The following is a 24,932-nucleotide window of genomic DNA, read 5'->3' on the forward strand; positions in this document are numbered from 1 at the left end:
AGCCTCTTCCCCTATGAGATTGCTCAACTTCCTGTTGTTTTTGTTCGCATTAGCCAATCAGAAGCGAATCAGCGGTAGTCAGACGAACGCTAACAAATTTTCGCATATGAACGCTTTTTCGCGTTAAATAATGTAAAAACTTAGCATGCGCAGTTCAAGGGTGTATTGACAAGAATATTTCTACGCATAGAGCAAGCTTTTTCGCAATAATTACACTGTGATCAATGAGAGTAATATGAACTATCACGAAATTACGTTACGTAACTACGCTTACAAACGTTTGCATGCAAGGCAAACGTAATTTCGCGATACCCACCGTAACGCGAAAACTACGCGAAAATTAACGCTTACAGTAATATGAACTATTGCGAAATTACGTCATGTAACTACGCTTACAAACGGTTACATGCAAGGCAAACGTAATTTCGCGATACCCACTGTAATGCGAAGGCTAAGCGAAAATTACGCTTATGCGGAATTTCGCGAAATCCTTCTTCATTACGATTATGTACTTACGGCCATAATCGTATTTACACTAAACGCGAAATTTCGCGAAATCGTAATTAAGTCATTACGCTCACCTCTAGGTAGGTGCCTCCAATATAGGTAGCCAGTATAGTTGCCACCAGTATAGGCTAGCTAGGTAGGCAGGTGCCCCAATACAGATTAGATAAGTAGGTGCCCCCAGTATAGGTTAGAGGTAGCAGCCCCCCAGTATATGTTAGATAGGTAGGTGCCCCACAGTATACCTAACCCTTCGCACTCTCGCATGCAAATGTTCAAACAAATGCATTCACAGATTCACTCATCAAGGCACAACTGTTATCCCTACAGCTAAGTTAAAAGCCGGGGTTTTAGTTCACAGAAGAATGCATTCTTATGCTTAGTCACCTATACTGCGCAGAAGTACCCAGGTAAACATAGGTGTCCTAACTCTGGCCCTGTAACATGCATAGTGCAGACATGCAAACACATTCATTGTATCAAACCTATCAATGGATTAGGAGCACACATCCTGACGTCCTAGGTTAGGTAGGTAGGTGCCCCCAGTATAGGTTAGATAGGTAGCTTCCCCCCAGTATAGATTAGATTAGGTAGGTGTCCCCAGTATAGGTTAGATAAGGTAGCTGCCCCCCAGTATAAGGTAACACCCCCCCTCCCCCCCATAGGAGGGGGGAGTCAGCCGCGGGGAGGGCAGCCTGACCTCTCCCACCCTCCCTTCCTCACCCCGGGCCGCCCTCCGTGCCCCCCCCCCCCTCTTTACCTCAGACTGCAGAATCAGCGCAGGGAAGCGCTGTAAATAGTCAGAACTCACCTCCCTGGTTCCAATTGCCTCCTCCTCTTGCATAGATGCTGATACACACGCTGCTTCCTGCTAAACAGGAAGCAGCGTGTGTATCAGCGTCTATGCAAGAGGAGGAGACCGGCGGCGAGTGAGTGGCGATTGGAACCAGGGAGGTGAGTTCTGACTATTTACAACGCTTCCCTGCGCTGATTCTGCAGTCGAAGGGGGGAGCACGGAGGGCAGCCCGGGGAGAGGAAGGGAGGGAGATGTCGGACTGCCCTCCCGGTGCCTGGATGGAGAATAGTAATTAGTGCCGCCAGGACTTTTGTAGGAGCAGGGTGAGCTGTCTATCGGCTTTACCCAGTGCCCAAATATCCCGGCGGCTGAATAATAGTTACACCACGACAGGGCCTCTTGCCAATCATGGGCTTATGAGCAGATTCCCAAAACTTTCAAATTCTCTCACCTTGCTTATTTTCCACCTGGGCCCCCCCTTCTGTGTCCTTTTGTTTGGATTCCCACCAATTGTTATTTAACCTATACTTGATTCGAGTGGAAGCATTTTGACCTTTCGGCCCAGCATGAGACTTCCGCTTGTGTGCCATTTAGTTACATGCAGCACCCTGACCTACCCTGTGGGCCAGATACACAAACGATCATGTGACTATAACACCGCTCCCAGCATAGTCGGGCAGGACTTCATGAGCAATTGGCTTCTACTTAAATTCTATGTGCAGTATATTTAAGGGGATACACATTGCTCCCAACTGTCACTCTTTTGGAGGGACAGTCCCTTTTTGGGAACCCTGTCCCTCTTTCAGGACTGATGTACAGATCTATGTGAATATATGTATTTTCCTATAGAAAGATGTGGCTAATTGACTCTAAACTTTATGCCCATCCTTTAAATTGACAATGTTTTTATTTTCAAATGTTAACAAATGTTAATATGAAGGAAATGAACCAGGATACAAAATAGCCAGTGAGGCTTGAATTATAAAACATTTTTTAATGAAATCTTTATGGTATGCGTGACTAGGGGTGTGGCGGGGGCATGATCAGGGGTGTGGCTTAAGTGTCCCTCTTTCTGATCTCAAAAAGTTGGGAGGTATGGGATACATATTGTCAGACTTGTCCAGGTGGAATAGCTACACCCCACCTTGGTCTGTCAGGACTCGTTCACACTAGGGGCGTTTTCGGCGCAGGTGATTTTCAAAATAGCTCTAAAAACCCTTGTGCAATGATTCCCTATGAGAGAGTTCACAGCTGAGCGGTTCGTTTCCGATCCGCTCAGCAAAGCGCTGCCTGTACCATTTTTGAGGTGATTTTGCCTTAATGGAAAGTACAGGGAAATAGCAAAACACTCACAAAATCGCTTTGTGCAGCGATTGCATTCAAGTTTTTAAGAATAAATACATTGTATTCTTTTCCGGGTCAAAGAGATCACTTCGCCTGACGTCAGGAAGTGAAAAAACAGAATTGCTCTGCAAAAGGGCTTTGCACAAAATCGTAGTGCGCAGTGGAGCCCCGGGAGGGGGAAAAACACCCGTGCAAAATATCGAAAATCGCTGCCATCAGCTATTTCATTTTTAGATGTGAACAGAACCTTAGTGTGTGTGTGGGGAATCAGCAAAGAGCTCCTCTGGACAGCGTCTTTTTCTGACCCTCTAAACAAACACTACATATACGCTGATCTCTTGACACGGAGGAACCAACCAGAGGTCAAGCTTTATTCAGTAGCTACCCTTTGATAGCTCAGCTGGTGGAGCGGAGGACAGTAGATTGACAAAATGCTGAGAATTATTCAGTAGCTATATCAGTGCTCTCCTCCTCTTTTATTGGACTACTAGTGCTGTTTTTTTTCGTATTAGTGATTTACAGCTACTTTTAGTATACTTTATGGTTCTTGTCTTTGTGGACACGGTATTGCAGTATATTTACCCGTACACAACTTTCGGTCTGTTTGCATTGCGGACAAGACAGAGAAAAAAATAGCACATATTTTTGAAGAGAAATTAAGATTGATGGAGGCAGAACAAGTGCGAACAAAGTGTCTCCCTTAAAGGAATCATCAGGCATAAAAAAAAAAAAAAAAAAAAAAAGCTTTACTCACCTGGAGCTTTCTCCAGCCCCTTGCAGCAGACTACCTCACGCCGACCGCTCCGCTCACCGCCGCGGGCTCCCCACACAGTGCAGAGGCCGACCCCGAAGTCGTCCTGCCTGCACGAATTGCCGCTGTCAATCATGCCCATGTTGGTACGTGGCTTACTGAGCAGGCACAAAACTACTGCACTATTGTGATGAGACCCCTGCATTATATGCAGTCAGTAGGGCTGTTGATGGGAGGTGGAGAATTTGCAGGAAGTTTGGTCCTCTGTGGCATGCCTTACCCTCTCAAGGATATGTACACGTTACTATGGTAACCAGCAATACACTCAAGGCATACTGGAGGAAAAACGGTTTAGCCATTTATTTAGGAAAGGATTCTTTACAGTAAGAGTGATTAAGATGTGGAATGCATTGCCACAGGAAGTCGTTATGGCAAACTCTATACCTGCATTTAAAGGGGGCTTAGATGCTTTCCTTGCGTTGAAAGACATCCATGGCTACAATTACTAGGTAATGCCTAATGATGTTGATCCAGGGATTTTATCTGATTGCCATCTGGAGTCAGGAAGGAATTTTTCCCTTTTGGTGCTAAATGGACCATGCCTTGTAAGGGTTTTTCGCCTTCCTCTGGATCAACAGGGATATGTGAGGGAGCAGGCTGGTGTTGTACTTTATACCGGTTGAACTCGATGGACGTTTGTCTTTTTTCAACCATAATAACTATGTAACTATGCTCGTTACTGAATTGTATGCAGTAAGAACGGCTGTTGATGTGAGGTGGAGAATTTGCAGGAAGTTTGGTCCTATGCAGCATGCGTTTCCGTTACGCGTGCTAGTGCACGTTACTAGCGTATCAAGCGGTACACTCGTGGCATACTGCTTGTTACTGTAGCAACGCGCACTTTATGATTATGTCATTGGAATTCCACACGCCGCATGCTCTGGAACAATGTCGTTTAACGACTTTGTACACACCAGCCAACTGCACAATATCTGCCTACTAATCGTTAAAATTGACCCGCCAGTTGGATTGGCAATTTTACGGGTACTAACGGCTGGGAGGCAGTGTGCATTTCCCTATAAGAGTCGCGTGCACGTTGCTATGGTAACATGCGGTACACTCACGGCATAGCATGTGTTACCAAAGTAAAGCACGATTTATATAGAGATCTACAAACTGTGGTGTAAGCAGGGTGGAGACATTGTAATGGCTACAATACAAAAAGGGAGGGAAGCACATGGGAGAATGGAAGCTAATATTTTCACCAGCCCCTCCCCCAAGATGTTTAACAAGTTGGTCGGCAACCATTTGTTTATAAGCATCACTGAAGAACTGCAGACAAGACAGAACACCTACACACTTTTAATAATATATTTATTCATTTACCACTAAGAAAGAACAGGTGGTCAATTTCGATAAAAATAATTATAACATCCTGCAATCAGCTGTGACAAATCTGTTTTCTTGTCTCCTTCGTAGGATGAATATTTATACAATAGTATCTTTGTTTAGATATCAGCTAAAGAAAAAAAAATGAATTAAACAAAATGATAATAAAAAAAACAACAAAGCAAAGAGAATACACAAGATAGCAGCTGCATACGGTAGACCGCACCTTCCGGTTGCCTACACAATTTTTGCCCCACCCCCAGGGAATTAGCCAATGTGTTGCAAGTTTGTTGGGACGTGAGGTTAACCCAATCGCCACATTAATTAGGTATCCTGTAGCAAGTCATCTCATTCAACCGCCACAGAACAAGCCCAGCTTAGCCAAAATTAAGTTCAAGCATATATTTGTAAAGAATATGTCTAAATCTAAAGGACAGCTGTAACCTTTTAAACCAAAAAGTTATACTCACCAAAGAGGACTCTGGATAACTTCCTGTTCCTCTCAGTCTGCTCGCTTCACCGCTGGGCTCCCGTTCAAACCTCCTGCCGGCCGGGTGACCCAAGTACTTCCAAAGAAGTTTAAATTATTGTGTGATCAATAGTAGAGAATCTGAGAACACTAACTAGTCCATTTGTTAATTGCCAATTTTGGTTTAGGTTGAGGAGAAAAACTGTATATTTCTATTTTATTTAATGTCTGAATTTATTTATAATGGTTACTGTACCACTTGGGTGATACGTTCCTAATACAGGGGGTTTATCTTGTGGGCTGGCTGGTTAAATTCTGGTTGACCTGTGTGTCAAACGTTACTGTGCATAAAATCGTTTTTTATGTTTGATGGGTTATTGTACATTACATGAATTCTTAGCTGGTTTTAATGCTGATCCTCGTAGTTGCTACCGTTCTAGCCTGATGAAGCAGGTATAGTCCCGTGAAACACGTTGCAATTTTGTAGTTACGAATAAAGAGATTTTTCTGCTGATAATTTTGACCGTTTGAGTCTGGAGGTAAGTCCACCATTACCTCCCTTTTAAAACTATTTTTAAATATATTACTCTGTTTTGGCACCTCTGTTCAAATACTTATTTAAGATTCCAAAGAAGAGTGGCTTCGTGGTCACGCATGTGCAGTTTGGAGTTGATAGTCTTCAGAAATACTCGGAAAACTGAGTACGTCCGTGGCTTTCTGAGGAGACCCAAAGGCCCCGGCAGTGAAACGAGGAGAAGCAGAAGAGCGGGATGGCATTAAGGGATCGGGAAGGCTTTAAGTTCCCAACCATATATTCTCAAGGCCCACCAACGGTACAGGTTTTGCAGAAAACCACAAACCTGCACAGGTGAGGTAATTCGTCTCTCAGCAAAGCTGATTAACTACGTCTGTGGATTTCCGCAAAACATGAACTGTTGGTGGGCCTTGAGGACAGGGTTGGGGAACACTGCAGTTATAAAGAATCCTGAGCCTTCCCTCTTTGGTGTGGTGAGTACCTTTTTTTTTTTTTTTTTTAAGGGTTACAGTTGTCCTTTAAATGCGTTCATTCCAACATGAAGCCAGCATACATTATCAAATGGGATTAAAAAGCGGTTATCAAGCTGTAGTAAAAGGCGGTATTGGAATTAACCTGGTTTCGGGTTTCCACCGAGATAAACACAAGTTTGCTCTCTCTACAAACAAAAAGTTACAAAAGACCCAACAAGGCACATTTGGCTGTGAGATTATCTGTAGTAAACCGCCATTCCTCATACTGAAAAGTCCACTGCCTTATTACCTAGAAGTTGAAACTCCAAACAGAAAAGTCTCATATTTTTAGTGCAATCTCAATTTGAAAATGACTGGATTGGTTGATCACCAGTGGACAGATGTTTCGAGAGGCACGAGTAGACATCTTTGAGCTTGTAGTGCTAAGGGATATCTTCCTTTCGAGTTTGCCATCCAAACGCCACAGACATCTGTAAAGAGGGATTGTGACAGAAACCCCGGCTACATCCAATCACCGCAAGGAGATTTTAATCGGAAGAGAGGCTATCTCACACGAACTAAGGCCTGGTGTGAAGAATGGTTTCCATGCTTTAGATTTTCATCGTACCAAAGGAGATGCTTATCTTTTTCAGAGAAGGAACTTGGTAGATTAGGTTTTTCTTCAGTTAGTGAAATGTCTCCGGGTGCATCAAGTGGATGCCAATTCAGAGGGCAAAGAGGGCGTCCTCCTCTTTCTCCTTCCTCTCCCGCCGTGTGCTGGGCACTGCTCGGGGGGCTTCTGTGGTTGGAGAAGACAGGGATGGAAGTCGTTCTGCAGCTTTCGCTCTTTCCTCGAGGAATTTATCAAATTCTACAGTAGAAATGAGAAAACATGAGGTAATCTTATAATGCTACAGATATACAGTTCCTATGAATTATAGTCATACCTATAATGAATCTCTACATGTGAATTGGACATCAACCTTTTACCTCCTCTTGCAATGACCTACATTGCAATTTGTTAAGCCTTGAACACAGCCGGTGACAAGAATGAATTAAAGCGGGAATGTCAGCCACAAAATCAAATTCCATTTACCCACTACTCTGCGTTTATTATGTAGTCTACATCCTGACCCTGCACTGCAAGCATTCCAACATAATCATAAATGTGTCTGCTGTAATGAATCTTATCTCAGTCATTGTGGCTCTATTCTGGTACATTGCTGAGAGAGGGAAGCTTGTTATCCCCTCCCACATTCCTGCTCCTCACTGATTGGCTGAGGGCAGTTCAGTGTGACAGGAGGCTGAGAAGGGAAATACACCTGACCTCTCTGCAGAAGCTGGTGAAATCTGATCTGTGCTGTGCTCATGTGTGTTTGCAAAGCAAGCTAGATATGACAGTGCAGTTTCTAGGAGAAAAAAAAGTAAGGAAGGAAATGACATCAGGATTGGCTTCAGTCAGAGGGAATCGAGATGGCAAATGCTAGGAACAGTTTTCTCTTTATTTACTATATAAAATTCACCGAAATAAAAAAACTGAAATGTGGATAGTACAATACATATGTTACGTAAACAGAACAAGTATTTATCTACTTAGGGCTCGTTTCCACCATCGCGAATCCGCATGCGCCTAACACATGCAGATTCGCACATGTAATGCAAGTGGATGGGCCTGTTTCCACTGTAGCGTTGTTGAGGTGCGTTTTTTTCAGCGGTGAAAAAAACGCACAAAAGAGCCGCAGAATTCGCCTGCGAGTGGAATGCATGCGAATCGCCGCTAATGTATTTAATATGGAAATCGTCTGCGGCTTTGGTATGCGAATTTGCATGCGAATTCGCATGGAAATCAATGTAAATGCACACCGGCACTGCTATGGTTAAACTCGCATACAGCGTCATTCATGTGAATTTTCATGCGAATTCGCATGAAAATTCGCACACACCCGCATGTGAAATTCGCATCCGCATGCAAATTTTTACCGCGGCGATTCGCAACGCAATAGTGGAAACGAGCCCTCATGCGGTTTCTTTTTTGTGTGTGTGTGTGTGTGTGTACGTGTGTGTGTGTGTACGTGTGTGTGTGTACGTGTGTGTGTGTGTGTGTGTGTATGTGTGTGTGTGTGTGTATGTGTGTGTGTGTATGGTGTGTGTGTGTACCAAGATTCCTGTTCTGATTGACAGAGAAAAGTTCTGAATGCAAATTTGCCGAATGCTTCAACACCACGACTGGACATCTCAACAGAAAACAAGCAGCGCATGTACAAGGTTTTACAGATTGCAATGCAGACCAATTCTAGCAGTACTGAAGGCCACAACACAACTCTCCACTGAGGGACAGACAATACAGGCAGGAGGAGGGAAAGGGTTGATGTGCGTTTTATAATTATTATTTAGTATTTATGTAGCAACATTATCTTCCACAGTGCTTTACATATAAATAGTCATGTCACTTAACTGTCCCACACAGGGGATCACAATCTACTCCTTACCATACTCATATGTCTATTGTAGTCTACGGCCAATTGAGGGGGAAGCCAGTGTGCTGCCATTTTTACCTGTTATTAAGGGCTCTTTCACATCAGAGCTTGCGTTGGAGAACGCTCAAAGCAAACGTTTTGTTGTATGTGTTTTGATTTTCGTTGCACTGCAGTGAGTGTGCGTTTTTAATCCGTTTTCAATGCGTTACAGCACATAGAAAAACACAGATAATTTTTTTTTCTTTTAGGTTTTCAACTTTCTACATTGTTCCTCTGTTGCATTCTGGGACTGATTGCCTGCGTTAACGGATTAAAAACGCGCATAGTGTGCGTTTTACATTGACTAACATTGTAACGCATAAAGCTAGCGTCGGCCGAAAAACTGCGCCTGGGTGCAGTGTAACGCAACGCACAAAAAGGCTGCGTTATATGTGAAAGCTAAAAGGAAAGTCTATGGACTTTCATTTCCCCTTGGGGAACGCAAACTTTACCCTTTGCGTTGAAACGCAGAAAATCTGCCCTAATGGGAAAGAGCCCTAAGCCATTCCCAACTAGAGAAGTCAATAATTCAGAGATGATGTATGATTATGCAAATGTGAGATTATGCAAATGTATTCAGCTTTAAAATGAACCAATTGAGTTCCATCTCAGAGGGATTTGATTGGTTAATTTTCAATCTGCATATACTTGGACACAAAGCTTGCACAGTCCAGCATCGACTTAGAATTGTTTGCTTCTCACTGACCACCCCTCCTGCCAACCGAATGGGTGATAAAAAAATATAAATATAAAAGGCTTCCACAGCTTTCCAAGTCCGCATAGCTGCAGTTTTCACGTTGTGTATTTCTTATTGAATATCTGGCTTAGAAAAGTCTTCCGTGTAAATCCATAACCAGCGTTATAAAGACAAGGGGATGCTTGGCAGGGGGGCAGTCAGCGGCCAAAAACAGAAAAATGAAAATTTGACATGCTTCAAATCTGAAATGACTCAGCTGCAAATCACTCCCCATCATTCTACACAGCTGTAGTGAATCGGGAAATTGAGGTCTGAGGACAACGGTCATTACAAACAAGCTGTGATGGAATTCTGGGTTGCAGAGATAGGGGGAAAATGCACACAAATGTTCCTGAATTGGTTTCTATCTTTTATGGCAACTTGAGAATGCTGACTGTGGCACGAGGTTTAAATGTGACGAGGGCCGGATTTACGCGGTCCGAACGCAGCAATGACGCATGGAGGGGGTGGAACAAAGATAACGGGTGAGATGATTGGGCAAGCCGGATTGCTTTCCCGCATACCAGATCCACAGCGCACACACATTAGATCCTCGCCCTTTGGTGGCAAATCAAAGTGTATACAAACCTTAACACACAACTCCCTGTAACAAACGTGTATGGCTAAAATGTACAGGGGTGGAGGAGCCCCGCAATAAGAACGAGGTTTGAGAACTTTATGGACTCTTGACCGTTTTTTCTTGAAGTGCGATCCGCCCCCCACAGAAGACCAAAAGACCCAAGCGAGGACGAGCTTATCCTCGCTTGCCTATTACGGTGGTTGTTTGGTTCTGCAACCTACATTTGTGAGTACTAGGACTGGTCTATGAGATGCAAATAATTTGGAGTTGATGCAGGAGTATGCAAATTTATTCAGCTTGAAAATGGACCAATCGAATTTTACCTCAGCAGGATCTGACAAGTTTCACCACTGAATTGATCCTCTGCTCCTCCATCTTGGTCTGGTATGCTGGTTCCACTGCTGGTGACTGGTACAAACTGCAGAGGTTCATCAGGTCGCCAGAGAGGATCATCGGAAGGCCCCTCCCCTAACTTATCCACCTATACAACACCAGACTGTTCTAGAGCTCTGAGGATTGCCAGCGACCCCTCTAACCCAGGTCACGGTTTCTTCAGCCCACTCCCTTCGGGACGGAGGCTCTAGGCCATTTCCACCAGGTTCGTTAGACACAGGAACTCTTTCTTTTCCCTTGGCTGTCAGCCTCCTGAACTCCCTTCACATACTGCCCCCCAAGCTGTGGTAAACCAGTCAACCTGCCCTCAAGACTAACTGATCAGATTTTTATTTTTTTTTTACTTTTTGAGAACTGTGTTGTATGATGTATACGGTTTCTTGGTTTTTAAAAACTGTATCCTGTGCACCCATCTTTCTATTTCTATCCTCTACTTAAGCTTTGTATTGTGCCAAACCCAATTCCGGGGCAGGATCCAGTCATACTTGGCGAAATAAATTATTTGGATTCGATTAGTTCATGTACAAGCTACATAAATTTGCATTCAAAATTTGCATAATGCTGAATCTACTTGGAAATATTTGCATCTCATTGTCTATCCCTAGTGAGGACCTCTTCATTATACGAATCAATATATATCTGCTGCAGTTAAAGTGTACCGGATCCAAAGCTGGGGTACAAAATCGCATACTCACCCAAGAAGGGGGAAGCCTCCGGATCCTATAGAGAGCGTCCCACAGCGTCCTCCGGTCCCCCATTGCCGACAAGCCCAGGGTCGCATCCCTCTTCAGGCACAAGCGTGGCGTGAATACGGCTGCGCTCATCCCAGAAGAGGAGATTGGTCCCAATGTTAAGAGGGGTCCTGGGCATCGGCGAAGGACCAGAGAACAACGTGGGAAGTGTTGGATCCAGAGGCTTCTCTCTCCTTAGGCAAGTGTTTATTTTTTTTACATTTTTTTAGACCTCGGGTTCTCTTTAACGGGAACCAAGCGCCACTTCCTGGTTTCTAATAGCTATAGGAGCTGCCCTGTTCCCCCCTCCCCTTCTAGCTGCCCATTATTTATCCCAGGAAAAAGTGTGAAGATAGCATCTGACTTATCTAAACTGTTTGAAGCACAGTGTCCCATCTCCCCCTCCTCCATGCTGATGAAAATTGCTCATGTGCGCAATAAAATAAAATTACATCAGTCCTTATCTGCCTGAAATGTTTGCGGTTTGGCTGGCCTCTGAAGCAGGGTAATAAAAAGCCTCTGCTAAACTTTGAAATATATAAGGGTTTTTTTTCTAATAATGAGCCACATTGTCAGTATGCATTTTTAATGTGCTATATGGGGCTCCTGTGCACTCGGTGTCTTTTTTATGCATTTTTCAGGAGGGACGGTCTAACTACTCCAGACATCCTCCTCGGCTAAAAAGTACGCTCCTCAAAAGACAAGCATTCCTATCTGTCACGCCATATCGGCGAGGGGATGCATGAACCGCCACAGTAGCGCTTATAACTCATTCTGAGCCTGGCGTGAAGCATGGCGCCATTTCTAGCAGAGCTGCGGATTGCATAACAGGTCGGCGGGTCGGGCGGGCCAGTCACTTCTATTATTTCTTTTACTGTTAAATTAGCGCAGTTCTTCAGAAGATGAAAGGTGGAACAAACATATCTCTGGCTGCATTCCAGGAACAATCTCGCTAAACTGCCTTCCCGGCCGCGTCTTTCCTGTAAACACACATTTAAGCGCTGCTCCAGAGATATATACATTGCTACGTCTTGAGGGATTAACAGTTTAAATGCCGGTGAAGAGCGCAGTGATTTCCTGCGAGGAAGCACAAACGACTTACCTTCGCTGGTGACGCCGTCCTCCCCCTCATTCTCTTCTCCCTGCAGGTGGGAGGAAAACACAGGATTATATATCTTCCCTAATATGAAAGGCAATCCTATCTGAAGAGGCACAGCAGAAACCCACACTGGGGGATATAATGGATGGACTGCGGGGGGCTCTCTGCTCAGCTATTGATTTCTGTATTGCTCTTATGAAGGCCGAACTAAACTAAACTAAACTAAACTGGAAACATTCACTGATTTCTGGTAACTCTTTGTGCACGGTATTACTGTTCATGAAAGGCATCAAATGCATAACTAAAGTCGGTATGTCTGTACATATTCACCTGCCAAACAACTTCCAGCCCTGTTTAAAGTGATATTATTCTCTCAAAGCTAAAAGTTCAGCAACTACTCAGTTACATAAAAGAACATTTGAAAGCATTCCCTTGTGTGAAAAATCTTGTGCCCATCGCTGATCATCAGCAAGTGTAAACCTTGTCTGCAAGAATATCTCTGCCTTTGTCTTCACCTGGCCCCCCTCCTTATTTGCGGAAGTGATGTGCCAGAATGTTGTGTCTATTCATCAGATCGAGGAAGGGGGAGCAGAATCAAGACACAGGCAGAGAGTGTCTCCTTGCTGGCAATGATTTCAGTTGCCAATTAGCCGGAGATAAGCAAACCCCTACTGCTCTCTGCAGTGAAAGTCAATGTTTTTATACATAGGGAACACTTGGGAATGATTAGAAATCTTCATTTATGTACCTCTGAGCAGTTACTGAAATTTTAGTTTTGGGAGTATTATCCCACTTTAAAAAGATAAAATTTAAGGGTATTGTGTAATTGCTGGAACAGTTTATACACCTTAACCTCCTAACGACCGCGTCACGCCGCTGGGCATTGAATGCGGTGGCTCCCCACCGACTGACGTCAAGGGGAGCGTTTTCCCGGAGATCCGCTCCGTCATCAGTCTTCCAGTGGTGATTGCCTCTATTTACATTGTACAGCGCTGCGATCTACGGCAGCGCTGTACTGGGGACAGACGTGTCACACAGAAGCGATCGGCTGTCATAGGATGATGATTATGACAGCCGATCACTGTCATTGGCTAGTGGGGCGAGGGAGGGCGGGGTTAATATAAAATAAAAAAAATAGTAACATTTATTAAAAAAAACAAACAGTTGCTGCAATCAGAGCCCACCAACAGAGAGCTCTGTACCTCTGAGCAGTTACTGAAATGTTAGTTTTGGGAGTATTATCCGACTTTAAATGGCTAAAATTTAAGAGTACTGTGTAATCACTTGTGTGCTGAGTTGTACGGCCCTGCAGCGAGCCCTTAAAGCTGCAGTGGCCTAATTAGTGAAAAATAGCCCGGTCACTAGGGGGGTGTAAGCCTATGGTCCTGAAGAGGTTTATAATTAATAAAATAATAATAATAATTAATAAATATGTATATATATATATAAATAAATATAAATATGTATATATATATATATATAAATAAATATAAATATATATATAAATATAAATATAAATATATATAAATATATATATATATATATATATATATATATATATATATATATATATATATATATATATATATATATATACATACACACATACATATATTCATACATATACACATACATACATATATATGGAGGGCCCGTCATTTAACGGGTGGCAGGGCCTTCGGTCTCTTCACACCACTGCCAGCAAGTGCACGCGCACACACCCGTCCACTGCTTGGGTGGTTGGGTGCGCCGCGGTAACGGAAAAACATGACAAAGACAGGGACACTGCCCCCCCCCCCTAATGGTCAATGTGCGCCTCCCAGTGCAATATACATTACCTATCTGTGGCCCCTGCTGGCTCCGCGCGTTGTCCTCGGTTTATACACGTAGTTGTCAATGTACACGTGGACGTGGGTGTGTGTGAGGTCACATGTGCCCACGTTACTCCGGCAATTAAGTGGGGCGCGTGTACGGATGGCGAAGACCGGGAGCAGACGCAGACAGGTAAGTATAGTGCACTGGGCACGTTTAATATTGGGGGGGGCAGTCGAGCAATGGATGTGGCATCACAAGGCCGACTTCTGATCGATTTCAGCATGAAATTGATCAGGAATTGGCCTGCGGTGTACGGGCAGCTGACAGATCTCTCTATAATCAGATTCGATCAGAGAGAGATTTGTCTCTTGGTATATCTGCTCATACCATCATCTGATGTATGGCGACCTTAGAGAGGAACTCCAGTGAAAATAATGTAATAAAAAAGTGCTTCATTTTTAAATAATTATGTATAAATGATTTAGTCAGTGTTTGTAAAATCTTTCCTCTCCCTGATTTACATCCTGACATTCATCACACGGTGACATTTTTTACTGCTGGCAGGTGATGTCAGTGGAAGGAGATGCTGCTTGCTTTTTGGGCAGTTGGAAACAGCTGTAAACAACTATTTCCCACAATGCAATGAGGTTCACAGACAGGAAACTGCCAGGGCCATGGTCCTGACATCACACTGTGGGAGGGTTTTCACCACAATATCAGCCATACAGAGCCCCCTGATGATCCGTTTGAGAAAAGGTAAATATTTCTCATAGGAAAGGGGGTATCAGCCACGGATTGGGATGAAGTTCAATTCTTGGTTACGGTTTCTCTTTAAGTTCTCTGAACAACACCTATTCCCTCTGCACCAAATGCAACCTCCAACGTCACCTGCCGATGTCAGCTCTCGGAGATATGAAACGCGACTCACGAGGCTTGGCTTGGAAACCCACAGTTGGGCGGTAATTGGTTGCAATCTCCTGCTTTTAACCTCATTTACTGAACGAATGAATCATCCGCAAGAGGTGCATTCATTAATATCGACAATAAAATAAAACCGATTCCTACCCAGTATGCGCATTCACTGATCCAACACATTTGCTGTTTTTGGCAACCCACCAATTTGGCAATCTGCAGCTTATTATGAACATGAGATGATTAGATATATTTATCTGTGGACAGAGGCGACAGTAGCTGTGTCTGCACCGATAAAGTCCACTGTCTAAAGGTAGCCATGCATCACTTAAAGGAACATTATCGATTTTTTTTCAGTTGGGATAGGAATAGTTTGGGAACTGCTGCTAAGTACTGGTGTATACATTTCACTGCTTACATCTGTTTACGGTTATCAAAATACTTTCACACAAAAATGACGGCCAAGCTGAGCAGGGTGACGGGCTTGTAAATCATGAGGGGAGGGGGAATACCTCACACTACATCTGTTAATTCTGTGTGTGACTGCAGCTGCCTGTCTCTCTGACTGAGCTGTCTGCACAAGAGCAGAGGAAATGTTTCTTGTTTGTAATGGTGTGTGAAATCTGACACCAAAACTTCATATAACTCTGTAGTCTCACCCCGTGCAAAGAACAGCATTTGCAGTGCAAAATTGAAGCACCCCTTCGCCAATGAATTGTTCCAGTAAAGCTACAACCTATACACAACGGATTACAGCTTTTGTCTCTGATATTTAACATGAAAAGTATAAAAAGGTTTACTCAGCTACTTGGACATTATTTGTACATTGTCATTTTAGAACACTTGGGTATTGATAGCGTTTCTTTAACTGCTTGAAGACCGCTCCATGCCAATAGGTGTGGCCGCGGTGGCCGCCCCAGGACCGCCTAACGCCAATTGGCGTCAAGTCCTGGGGCTGGCTAATGCAGGAGATCGCATGCAGGCTGCGCGCGCATCTCCTGCTCGGGGGGGCGGAGCTCCGCCCCGCCTTCAGTCTCCTGTTAGACAGCGAAACCGCAGTGTATATACATTGTACAGCACTGATCAGCAGCAGCGCTGTACTGGGGACAGCCGTGTCACGACTGTCGGCGGTGATCGGCTGTCATTTAGCCTATGACAGCTGATCACATGGATTGGCCAGCGGGGGGAGGGACAAACGACTGTCGGCGGTGATCGGCTGTCATAGGCTAAAGCCTATGACAGCTGATCACATGGATTGGCCTGCGGGGGGAGGGACAAACAAATAGCAAAATGTATTTAAAAAAAACAAAACTTAAGTAAATAATAAACAAACATCTGGGGGGCGATCTGACCCCACCAACAGAGAGCGCTGTTGGTGGGGAGAAAAGGAGGGGGGAATCACTCATGTGCTGAGTTGTGCGGCCCTGCAGCTCGGCCTTAAAGCTGCAGTGGTCATTTTCACAAAAATTAGCCTGGTCTTTAGGGGGGGTTTAGCACTGTGGTCCTCAAGTGGTTAATGTATTGTCAGATTGACCATGTGACTGATCTCTCTCTGATCAAATGTGATCAGAGCAGGATCGGTTGCCTGCCCATGCACCACAGACCAATTTCCAATCAAAAGTCAGCCTAGCGCTGTCTGTCTGGGTGCCCAAGTGTCCCCCAGTGCCCGTGCTCAGTAAAGTCTCACATGTCCATGCCTGTGACTCCCAGCATTCTCTGGTGTTTGGCGTCACCGCAGAGGCCTGTACCACGCGGCACCAGTTTTGTGTAGTGATGTCACACATGCGCCTAGTGCCAAGCAGTACAGGCACTCGCGGTGATGGCAGACCCCGGAGGAGGCTTTTACAATGGACAAGCGCTGACTAAATCATTTATACATAATTACTGTAAAAATAAAGCACTTTTTTATTACATTATTTTCACTGGAATTCCTCTAAGTCTGAGGTAGACGGAGATATCCACAATTGATTGCATACAGCCTCTGGGGTGCCTCCTCTCAGTGTGTACAGTTCTCCCCTCAGGGGTGCCACACTGACATTTATCCAGCGGGTCCTTTGTTTTTTTTTTTCCTAGTGAAATCCAACTCCTCCCAGAGAAGATTTCCTATCCGCATGGAGACGGTATTCCAGACATGGCGTTTGCCTATCAGCAACCCAGCTTAAGCAGCATTTGTCTCATTTGTTCTCCCATTGCCTGAAAATAATACACTATTTGGTGCTCCCGGTGTTCTCAGTTTCTTTGTTTTCCATCCCGGTACCTGAAGTTCGTCACACGAATTTCACCCACCGAAAACCCTTCACTACTTATAAAAACATCTGTGTAGATTGCCATTCTACACAGCAGGCAAAGGGTGTGTGACATTGGCATATGCTGACCAGATAAAGGCAGGAGATTGCTCTAGCTGGGAGTGAGCAATTGTGTTTGTTGCAGTTGGCATTCAGTTTAGAGGTGGTGGGGGCGAGTTCCCTGGAGGTGAAAGGTCCAGGGCTTGCCCACACTTCCCTCTAGGTATCACATGGTGGTTTAGGGGCCCCCGGCCAGTGAGAGCGACCTGGGGCCCCCCGCTGTCGTGCGGACCAGTGTTTGTTTTTAAATTTCTCTTTTTGCAGCTTCCAGGATGCGGTTGACGGGTGAGTGGTTAGGGAGGGGACAGTGTGGGAGATGTGCCTACATGGGGCGTCCCTGTAACAGATGCAATTAACGATTGCGTCCAACCGAAGCCTCCCACCTGAATGCTACCCAATTTGTGCAATTCCTGCTAGATTTGGTACAGCAGGCAAAGGGTGTATGACAGTACACCTGATTGGCTGACTGGCGTCTGCTGACCAGATAAAGGCAGGAGATTGCTTTAGCTGGGAGTTAGCATTTGTGTTTGTTGTAAAATGCCATTTATAAAGAAAGCCAATGTAGAGAAATCTCCCCTAGCAACCCATTAAACTAACTATGCTTTTTTTCTCCATAAGTGGAGAACTGAGTGGATACAGACTGACTGCTATGGCAACTTCTCATGTTGCTATGACAACACAACATCTTTCCCCATTTTTCTTTTCACTCCTGAGTGACGCGAGATCGATGTGAAGGCCGCATTGTTGTCGGAAACTTACACCGTCTACAGACAGCCATTTCTCAATGTCGTCCATAAAATTGTTCTGAGATGTTGGAATCTGTTGAGAGGGGAAAAACAAAAAAACAAAAAACACATCATTATTCACATGCTGATCAGAGGAAAGGAAAAATGACACTTATTCAACTAGCGGGACCAGCATTCCTGGCATCGCTACTCACAAAAACCATAATCAAACGTTCTTTGTAGAAATTCCAATTAGAGGCAAACGATGCGCAAAACTACATGTCATTATTATCGTTCACAAAAGGGGTGCGTTTCAGATGTTCGCATACAGCGTGGGAAATACATATTTGATCCCCTGATAGATGTGTAAGTTTGCCCTCCCACAGAAGAATGAACCGCTTGCCATTTTTCATGGTGGTTTCATTATAATTGAAAGAGACAGAATAGCAATCAAACATCCAGGAGAAAAAAACAACAACATAGAAGTTAGAAATTTGATCTGCATGTCACAAGTATTTGATTACTCCTGGTCTTATCAAAGCAGTGCTGTCAAACTTCTTAGGCAGGCGGCGTGGCTAGCACAGGATTTTACAGCCGGAGGGGGCAGAGCATCAATGGCTTGGCTTCGGGGGCGGAGCAAGCGCAAACAAGAGGTGGGCCTGCCAGAGGAGTGAAACTGACACGAAAAAAGTGAGTGTGGTCCAGGGAGCCACATCCAGTTGGACAGCACAGATCTAGAGAGACCAGGAGCCCAATGGTGCAGGATTCTCTGGGTAATGCGGAAAATTGTTTTATACTCACAGAGGTGGGTTGAAACCACCGTAAGGGCCTGCCACAGAGTAAGGCAAAAACAGCGCTGGAAATTTGAGCACCGCAGCGCTCAGTCAGTAACTTGGATGCAGTCAAAGGACGGAGCCCAAATTACGATAAAAACAGCGTCATTCGGCCGACAGCAATAGCTGGAAGCCGAATTACATCTTTTACCCACTATTCCTGGCAGCCTGGAGGGGGAATAGTAATTAACGCAGCCGGACTTTTGCAGGGGGAGACTTTTTTAGGATTTATTCTGCGCCCAAGTTTCCCGCTGTGCCCTGCCACCCTAGGTCGGTTAGTCCAAGTCTGTAGCACCGAAACTGGTTGTTCGAACTTAATGCTAAAAAAAAAAGGAGAGGCAGTGTTTATCTTACCTCTCCTTAGAAAAATAGATCAGTGTTTACTGGAAAGACATTTTTATATCAGCACTTAAAGGGAACCAGAGACGAAGCACCCTTGTGTATTTTACCATATATATCAGTAAGAACATTAGAGAAAACACTTACCCTGCTCTCTGATTCATCCTCGCTGCTAAAAGTGTCTGTTATCAGCTGTGATAAGAATCCCGGACTGAGCATTCAGTCTGGCTTTGCAGGGAATAATTATAGCTGAGTCATTATAGCAGAGCCACAAGGGGGCAGGCTTGGGCTTGAAAAGACACCAGAGAAGACAGACTCAGCTATAATCTTTCTGTAGCAAAGCTAGACTGAGTGCTCAGTGGGGGATTCTTATCAGAGGTGATAACAGGAAGATTAAACAGAGAACAATGAAACAAAGAGCAGATTAGGTGTTTACTGTCATGTTCCCACTGATTTCTAAGGTAAAATACATGAGGGTGCTTCGTCTCTGCTTCTCTTTAAAAAAGGAAAGGGTATGCGTGGCCCATTGCGCACCCCCATCGCCCGGAGTGGCCTGCGCAGTACTCTCCTGGCGACGTGTATGGAGGCCGGGCTGCATGTGCGTGACTCAGCCATGCTATCAGGCCATCCAGCGGGGACAGGAACCACCGGGGGGGATGGTGAAGGATCGAGCAGCTGTAAGGGGGCTGAGGGAAGCCCCAGGTAGGTATGGTACTTAAGACGGCTTTCATCTCAGGTATGCTTTAACTACATTTAAATTATTTTCATTAAAAACTTTAAAGTGTGATTACACTCCCAAAATTAACTACTTTTTGTTACATAAAAAGAACATTTGAAAGCATTCCCATCATGTAAAATCATATGCTTTTACTGCAGCGAGCAGTTGAAGCTTGCTTATCTCTGGAAAATATTAATCGCTGCTGACTAAAGCTCTCCGAGGCATGTGCCTTCACTCCGCCCCCCTCCTGTTCTGCTGAAGAGACTCAGCTGTTGCCAGGGCGATAGGTCTGTTCAGCAGAGGGAGGAGCAGAATCGAAACAGAGGCAGAGAGTGTCTTCTGCCTTTGCCGATGAGACAGAGATAAGCGGTCTTGTATTGCTCTCTGCAGTGAAAGTAAATGATTTTTAAAGCGGACCCTAAATCAGAACTTCTTCTCCGCTCTAAAAGATACGCAACAGCAGAATAACCTTTGAAGCAAAACATTTCTTTCTTACAGCTGATACAAATCTTAAAGAGAACCTGTACTGAGTAAAAATATTTAAAATAAACACATGAGGTAACTTCAAATGAACATGACATAGTTACCTTGCCATCAGTTCCTCTCAGAAGCTCACCATTTTCTTCTGACAATAATCCCTTCCAGCTCTGACAATATTTTGTCAGATCTGAAATATATCAGTTGCTGTCAGTTATATATCAGTTGCTGTCAGTTATTGCTGAGAGGAAAAAACTGATGTACCAGGTAATGTCCATGTTTTCCTATGGCTCAAGTGGGCGATGTTACAGTTTAACTGTGTGCTGACCAGGAAGCTGTTATGGGTAATGGCCATTTTCAAAATGGAGGATGGAAAAATTCCCTTGATCACAGTGAACAATCAGGACGCGGGAGAGGAGAAAGACACTGAGGAGTAGACTACATGGAAGGCAAGTATGACTTGTGTATGCTTATTTTGACTTTTAATTTTCAGTTCAGGTTTTCTTTAAAATAAATCTCCAGTGTGTCTACTTCCTGCTTTTATGGAAGCAGACATAGGGTTAACATCATGTGATTTCAAATGAGCTTATCTGCCTTGGAAGTCAGGTGACACAGCTAAAAGACCAAATTACACTTGTGATTAGTCACAGATGAGGGAGAATTAGACAGGCTAAACTCTCTAAATACATACAGGGTGGATTTTTCTATGTTTTCCTTCTGTCCTGTGCAAGAGTTTAGGTCCACTTAACACAGAGGCCTCAATTCTGGTAGCTATGTGCTGTAAATATTTTTTGTCAGTAAAATACCGCATGAGGTAATTTTTTTTTTTTTTTAAGCAATTTTGAAAGATTTTTCCACATTTCTGAACATGCAGTAAAATGGAGGCAAATGCAGTAAACCGCGCAGTATTTCAGCGGTAAATAATGAATATTAGTCTTTAATTGTCTTACATAAGTAAGGATAGACTTTGGAAGATTTTTTTTATTTGAAGGGGGGGGGGGGGGGTGTATTTGATGATGTAGCAACGTATGAAAAGTATATTTATAGGCATCCCCTACAGAAAAAAAATCCAGTAAATATTTGGGGTTGTATTTCTACTATACAGCCTGAACAAGAACTCCACTAAAACAGGAATAGGGATGCCACTAAAAACTGAAAAATGCATACAAGTTGACTTTACCTCCAGGTTCAGGCAGGTCTTAAACTAATTGGTAAATTATGCGCCAACATGCCCCTCAATTTCCATGAGAATAGCGATTTTCGGTAAAATTTATGCAAATGATCTCATAAATTACCTAATAATTTACTGCATGTGGTAATTCATGAGTGAAATCTCCCAGAATTGCTAAAGGTCATTACCGCATGAGGTACTTTGTCCGAAAACCCTACCAGAGTGGAGGCCATTGAATGCGTGGGATTGCTTTGAATTTAGTTTTGGGAGTATAATCCTAATTTACAAGACACGATACCGGCACATAACAACCCCTCGCCCTGCAAATATGAACAACATTTTATTACTGGCAGCCGGCAACGCCGCCGGCCCCAGCAGCGCTTATCGTGGATAACCACCTGGAGCCATGGAAGCGTGATGTCGTATCTGAGAGTGGAAATGGGATGTAAGACACTCAGGAGAGCCACTGGACTGGATCAGTATAATAAGCGGATCTGTGTGCAACTAGTCGTGTCTGAGCAAAAAAATCAATAATGGAATATGACTGCATTACTGATCAGGCTGTGCTTTCTACATGGCTGTCTTAACAGCAAATCCTCTCTCGCGGCGATAACCTTTCCCAGCTTAAAAACGCATTAATAAACTGTAAAGGGAATCTGAAGTGAGAGGGATATGGAGGCTGCCATATTTATTTCCTGTTAACCAGTTGCCTGGCAGCGCTGCTGATCTTTCATGCATCAGTAGTGTCTGAATTACACCAGAAACAAGCATGCAGCTAATGTTATCAGATCTGACAAGAATGACAGAAACATCTGATCTGCTGCATATGCTTGTTCAGGGGCTATGGCTAAAAGTATTAGGGGCAGAGGATCAGCAGGGCTGCCAGGCAACTGGTATTGCTTAAAATGAAACATGTCAGATTCCATATTGTTCTCACTTCTGGTTCCCTTTAAAGGGCTGCATTATTGTATTATTTTCAGCATATGCACAAACCCATTGATTGGCAGTAAATTGCTTTAACATGAAACTCGATAACAGGTAATTATAGTTACCATATTTTTCAGCATATAAGACGCACTTTCCTTCCCCAAAAAGGAGGAGAAAAAGTCCCTGAGTCTTATTTGCCAAATACAGGGAGTCCCCGGCTTATGAACATCCGCCGATATGAACCGCTGCGATGTCGGGGACTCCCTTCACTACACTCAACACCCCCTCCCCCGTGTGCTTCTCTGCCCCATGTATAGCTATCAGAAGTGGCCGTATGGCCTAATCTACGGCTCCAACAGCGAGACCTCTCCTATCCCTCACTGCTCCCCTAGTGCTGGCTTCTGCTGATGACACGATGAACAGAAGCCGGCACTAGAGGAGCCGCAAAAGAGAGGTCTGTGAGCACCACTGGAGCCGTGGATTAAAGGAGCTGTGCAGCCGCTTCTGATAATTATACATGGGGGAAGCGAAGGACAAACCTAAGTGCGTCTAGTCCGGAGCGCCCAAAAATACAGTGTATATTTTTTGCATCAATAGTTTAAAAGGATTACTGCACTTCTAAGCATAAGCAAAGTAATATGTCGCACTCATGCTGCCAAGAGTGCCGAAAAACCCTCTGCATAATTTCCTCCTTTCCTCCTTTCCAGTCCAGTGACCATCGCAGCAGTCACTTGTATTGTTCATATTGCTCCGCCTCCAAGCCAGTACGTCAACTGCTGCATACACAGGAGATATCCACTCCACTGAAATGTTAGGAGAGGCTACCTAGTTAAAGAGAAACTCCAACCAAGAATTGAACTTTATCCCAATCAGTAGCTGATACCAGCTTTTACATGAGAAATGTAATGCTTTTCACAAACAGACCATCAGGGGGCGCTGTATGACTGATTTTGTGCTGAAACCCCTCCCACAAGAAGCTCTGGGACCGCGGTACTTTTGGCAGTTTGTTACAATGTAACAAGGTTCACAGAAAGGAATTAGCTGTTTACAGCTGTCTCCAACGGCCAAAACAGCTAGCAGCAGCTACATAACCTGCCCACAGTAAAAATGTCACCATGTAATAAATGTCACATTGTAAATCGGGGAGAGGAAAGATTTTACAATGAGCAAACACTGACTAAATCATTTATACATAATTATTGTAAAAATAAAGCACTTTTTTTATTACATTATTTTCACTGGAGTTCCTCTTTAAATCTTGGCACTGCCACCTAGTGGCCAGAGAAAACAAAGGCGCAGCAGGCAAACTAAAGTTTACTAAACAAGTATTGGCTGTCGTGATAACTGAAGTATACCACTAAACTACATACCGCTCCGGTGTTCTGCTGCCGAGTATCCAGGGCAACGGCGAGTCCATCGGCAGCTTGCGGATCCTCATACTTCACGCTGAATTCAATACATTAAAAAAAAAAAAAAAAAGCGTTTTTAGAAAAATACATAAACATATAAATAAAAATGAAATGCAATGAAGTTAGGCGAATAGGCAAAAACAAGACAAAGAAAGATAAGAGACGGTAAATGTGCAAATAACGAACATTTGTAAACACAGGGAAGGCGTCGTATTTCAGACGACCTTCGCTTCATAGACGTACACCATTCATCAAAGTCAAACGCCACTTACAGCAGAAAAATACTGCACAAACCAAGCTGTTTCCTAAGGGTGAATTAAGCATGCCATTTCTAATCTTTTAACCCCGTAGCAGACAGTTTATGTAGAGGCTTGCAAGTGCTTCAGACCATATTATTTTAGCACATTTTCTTATTTGTTACATTTCCTTGCTTCTAATTAGTACTACTGTAGTGTATATTTATGGCCATTTGTCACTAGGGGGCTGTGTGAGACAATAAGAGGACTTCTGCTTTCAGTCTATATTTTCTGCTACTAGAGAGAGATCAAAGCATTGTAAGAATTTTCAGCACGACTCTGCCCACTGAGGTCAAAAGCAGAGCACTTAACTCTAACGAGATAACTCTATTGAAGTTGCTAATGGGATAAACAACATCTAACGGGAAATTTTTAAAATACAAGTGTTTATGTTGTACATTTGTTCCATAGTAAAATACGACATAAATTACCTTTTTCCTAGGTTTCTGTCACTTTCACTAGGCAATAGAAAAGTGACAGATCTATCAGATTTTTGACTAATCCATCTCCTCACCTGAAGATTCTCAGGAATTACTTTATTTCTCCAGAACGCCCTGGATGGTAGTGATATACGCCCAACGAACAGAATAGTGTGTAAAGGAGGAGACTGGCTTTCCAGCACCACTGTTAACGTTCTTTCCAGGTAGTGTTTTTGAAAAGAATAAAGACA

The 24,932-nt window shown here is 43.9% G+C and overlaps 1 protein-coding gene across 2 annotated transcripts in view; it reads right to left on the minus strand.

Moving 5' to 3' along the window:
• Positions 1-4,752: 4,752 nt before the first annotated feature.
• TOM1 (target of myb1 membrane trafficking protein) overlaps positions 4,753-24,932 on the minus strand; it is a 180,356-nt gene continuing 160,176 nt past the window's right edge. For both annotated transcript variants that reach the window (XM_068252070.1, XM_068252071.1), the window contains exons 12-15: positions 23,928-24,003; positions 18,127-18,186; positions 12,299-12,338; positions 4,753-7,111 (exon numbers count right to left, since the gene is read on the minus strand). In XM_068252070.1, coding sequence (XP_068108171.1) covers positions 6,966-7,111; positions 12,299-12,338; positions 18,127-18,186; positions 23,928-24,003 — 322 coding nt within the window. In that variant the 3' untranslated portion in view covers positions 4,753-6,965. The remainder of the gene's footprint in view (positions 7,112-12,298; positions 12,339-18,126; positions 18,187-23,927; positions 24,004-24,932) is intronic.

The sequence above is a fragment of the Hyperolius riggenbachi genome, chromosome 9, assembly GCF_040937935.1.
Source record: "Hyperolius riggenbachi isolate aHypRig1 chromosome 9, aHypRig1.pri, whole genome shotgun sequence".
NCBI lineage: Eukaryota > Metazoa > Chordata > Amphibia > Anura > Hyperoliidae > Hyperolius > Hyperolius riggenbachi.